Source organism: Pterocles gutturalis, unplaced genomic scaffold (genome assembly GCF_000699245.1).
Source record: "Pterocles gutturalis isolate BGI_N339 unplaced genomic scaffold, ASM69924v1 Scaffold52616, whole genome shotgun sequence".
Classification (NCBI taxonomy): domain Eukaryota; kingdom Metazoa; phylum Chordata; class Aves; order Pterocliformes; family Pteroclidae; genus Pterocles; species Pterocles gutturalis.
This window is the reverse complement of record NW_010107426.1, coordinates 1-3841: the sequence shown is the minus strand read 5'-3', so window position 1 is coordinate 3841 and position 3841 is coordinate 1. Positions and strand designations below refer to the sequence as shown.

Below are 3841 nucleotides of genomic sequence, written 5' to 3'. Positions count from 1 at the left end.
GGAGGGAGGCTGGGTACCAGCGTCACGGGGCTGCGCTGAAAATTGTCACTGCCCCGAGCAGAGGCATCCCTGCTGTTAGCGACAGCATCGCGGAGGTCATTCCCGGGGAGAAAGCAGCCCCCAGGCCCCTCCAACTGCCTGGAGGGTAGAGGCAAGAATGCTCCATGGATTGTTCAAAATATTGAACCTTTATGAATAAAATACTTCCTGGCGTTATCTTCTGTAATACCAAAGTTTTATCAGTGCAGTTTCCTTTCAATACAAAGGAAGTTTCCTTTTAATTCCAAAGGGGAAAGATACAGCCACCTGAAAAATATCTGAAGAGTTATGTTACAGGGATAGGAGCTCTTTGTCAAACAACAAATCTTCTGACTGTCTTTGTTTCTTCTTAATTGGCACTCTAGAGGTTCCTGTCGGGGTACTAAGGCAAGCCTCCACCCTGTGGAAATGCTATGCCATCAAATAATCCAAAAAACACACAACATACCAGCCCATACCTTATTCAAAGTCCTCCACACTAATTAGAACTAAATCCCCCGTAAATTATTTATGTCATCTCAGCTGTAGACTGTGCAACCAGCAAACACACCGGTAGAAATTTAAATAAATCTCAAGAGTGGTCTTAGGAATGCAGGCAGGTGATCTGCAGTGCAGACGGTGCATGCTGGCAGTCCTGTAAGAAAGTGACTTAAGGGGTTACACTAAAAACCTGATTTATTTAAAAAAGATTTAGGACAACAAATTCAATTTAATTCTATAGGAATGTGGTAAGTAAGTTGTGTATATACACACAAAAGTAATGAGGTGAGCTTTGGAAGTTATTCTAAATCTTATAAAGAACAGCCACTAAGTCAAAACTCAGAAGACAGTGAACGAGGAAACCAGCGCCTAACCCCAGCACCAAAGGTGGGAAATAGTCACCCCGTCAAGGGCTGCACAACACGCTTTTGAGTTGTTATTATTGCTGGCATACCCACTATTAAAATATCTTCAACAATGGAATAATTCATTGAAGTACACTATTTTTAAAAACTTTATTTTCTTCCTAGTTCATTTTACTGGCAATTAAACTAATTGAGTAACATCACTCTTCACCAGTGTGTCCCTCTAAAGTGTTGCTATTTCAGAAGACAGGAGCATGACCTGAGTGCGCTAACACATCCTCATTCCACAGCACGTCGATGTCAAAGCTTGAGCTGATACATCTGTAGGATCTGCAAAAGATCCCGATTCCACCAGAGCTGAAGCAACTCTGCTCCTGCGCCAAGCATGGCCCTGCACACAGGGCAAGGCACTGTAAAAATCTTATTTCATCTGCAAACTCAGGGACCTCTTCAGAAGAGCGAAGTAGAACTGTGTCACCTATTTACATGAAAGTCCATGAAAAACAAGCCACTCAGAGAAGCTTAATAAATACTTCAGTTCATGTTTTTTCACGTTTGTTTACTTACCATGTTAATCACCGGGAATTTGGTTTTTTTACAGATTCAGTGATTGATAAATAAAACAGATTTTTAGTCACGATTATAAATTACAACCAACAAATTCAACAGTTTGTTCTTAGGTACTTCTAGTCCATACAAATTCCTGCTTTATCAATAAGCAGGAAATTCTGTCCCTCTTTCAGCATCTCCGATTATTCCTGATGCTCGTGCTCTTGTCCCGGGATCAGCCAGCGAATGCTCTCCGTTCGAATGGTGGCATACATAACAAAGCTCGCCAGGAAGAGCAGAGAGAACAGCAGCAGCCAGTCGATGCCTTTTGTCAGCACGCTAGGCAGCGGGCCTTCCCAGTCTTCCTCGGTCACAACCACGTCGCTTTTAGCTTCTATGCCTAAAAAAGAAAGCGCTCGATCAACGCCAGGAAAAATCATTCAATACAGAGAAGTCGGTTAATTTGGAGCTTTGTTCCTGTTCTCAGACTAAGGCGCACGTACAGTTGGGCTTTGGCGAGATGATCCTTGTGTGTTAACGTATACTTAGGACACAGTTTACTCACATAAAAACAGAGTGATTTTTAAGGGTCTTTTCACAATAGGAGAAGGTTTCTCCTGTCCCGCCCCAGCACAGCCGTTTGTGAGTTTGTGTTTTTGTTTTCTTGTTTGGTTGGTTTTGGGGTTTTTTTGGTGAAGGTTTTTTTTTATTTATTTCTGCTGTATTAGCAAATGTAACAGTTTCTTCCCTCTGATGAAGGCCTTCATAAGCCTACGCACGGGTTATTTTCTTTCTGTCTAGAACACACCGCCAAAGAGCCAGAGAGCTGCTGGTGCCGAGCTCACAACATGGACAGATGGTGGAAACTGGAATCCTTTTGCTCCTCCAGCACAAGAGCTGAAACCATCTTCTCCCCCAGCTGCTGTCAGCCTTACACGGCTCTGGAAACAATCCCAAGGTTCATCTGCCTTTATTCCCGAATCAGATATCTGGGCAGGAAGGTGTGCTCCCTCCCAGCCAAACCCCACTGTTTCCCCCGCTCCGGGACAGCAGCCCAGGCGGTTGGGTTTCTGCTTTCAGCAGGTCCTGAAATCCAGCTCACTGCAGCAACGGATAATATAAACCTCTGCTGGGTCCTCTCAGAGTCTTTATAAAATCCATTTTAAAGAACAAACAGCAGGGAGAGGGAAGGCCAGGTTGGAGGCAAAAGCCAGCCTGTTCTTTCTACTGCCGCCTCAGGGCTGAGTTCCGTACCTGTCTGATTAAAAATGAAGTCTTTCAGTGTCTCCAGCGTTCTGTCTGTATGATTGAACCTAGCCATGGGTTTAGCACCTTGGAAAAGGAGGATATTGGGTACAGCCACGGTTCCGAATCGAGTTGATAAACTGATGAACAAAAAGCAAATACAAAGCATGAAAGACAAGAAATCCACTGGAGGAACAAAGATAGCCACAATACAGGTAGTGTCACTTCTACTAAATTAAAATGTCACTTTATAAAAAAAAAAAAAAAAAAAAGAAAAATCACTCCTGTTCTTAAAACACCCAACTTGCTAACATTCTGGATGGCAGAGCACAGGATGTGTAAATTACCTGCTGTGCTGAGATGCATCCAGGGCCAGGAAGCGAAGAGTTGGAAACGCTCGAGGTAAAGAATTAAAATGAGGTGCCAGATTGGCAGAAAAGCGGCACCACGGCGTATAGAACAAGACTAACGTACAGTCGCTGCTGTTTGGGTTTAACAACTCCATCAGGTCCTTAGAGAAAGCAGAATGAGAACAGACATGGACAATAAAATACTTAACATTATTAGTTAATATTTAATGGCATTAGTCAAATTCTCCATGGGAATGCATCATTCAGCAACCAGTTATGTAGCTGACAATATTTATCAAGGAGCTGCACGTTCATTTAATTTTTTTAAAACAGAAGGAGAAGTGCATTTAACCTTTTTTAACTGTTGTTTTAAAAGGTTATCACTTTAAAAAAGAGAATGTATATATATACACACACATATCCATTACAAGAAACAAACTAGATACAGGCACCGGTCCCGGCAGTAAGTGCTGTTAACAATTTCAGAGAGACAATAACCCATACAGCAGGAAAGCTGACAGTTCACAGGCACGGGGACGGAGCTCTATCTCCCTTTTTCTCTGCTCAGAAGGACACCAAAGGCCTCCTTGCCCAGACGTTTCCTCTTTTCGACAGCACAGAGGACGTCACACAAAGAAATCACCAAGTCAGGGAAAGCAACAGCCCCGGGGTGCCGAGGGGCATCTCCCCCCGCCCGCTCACCTCCGACACGTTCAGGATCTGCGGCGTGAACCGCTGGATGCCGCTGACGTTTCTCTCCTCGCAGGTCACTTTGGGAGCTCTGGCGCTGTCGGTGCCGTTCGCCTCCTCGGC

General features: G+C 44.0%; 1 protein-coding gene across 1 annotated transcript; it reads right to left on the bottom strand.

The window, feature by feature from the left end:
• Positions 1-1636: 1636 nt before the first annotated feature.
• Positions 1637-3838, bottom strand: TXNDC15 (thioredoxin domain containing 15; the record flags this gene model as incomplete). The annotated part of the gene is made up of 4 exons (XM_010088084.1): positions 1637-1833; positions 2688-2818; positions 3026-3189; positions 3731-3838. Coding segments are annotated over 4 exons (600 nt in total), but the record flags the coding sequence as incomplete, so codon positions are not given.
• Positions 3839-3841: the final 3 nt, after the last annotated feature.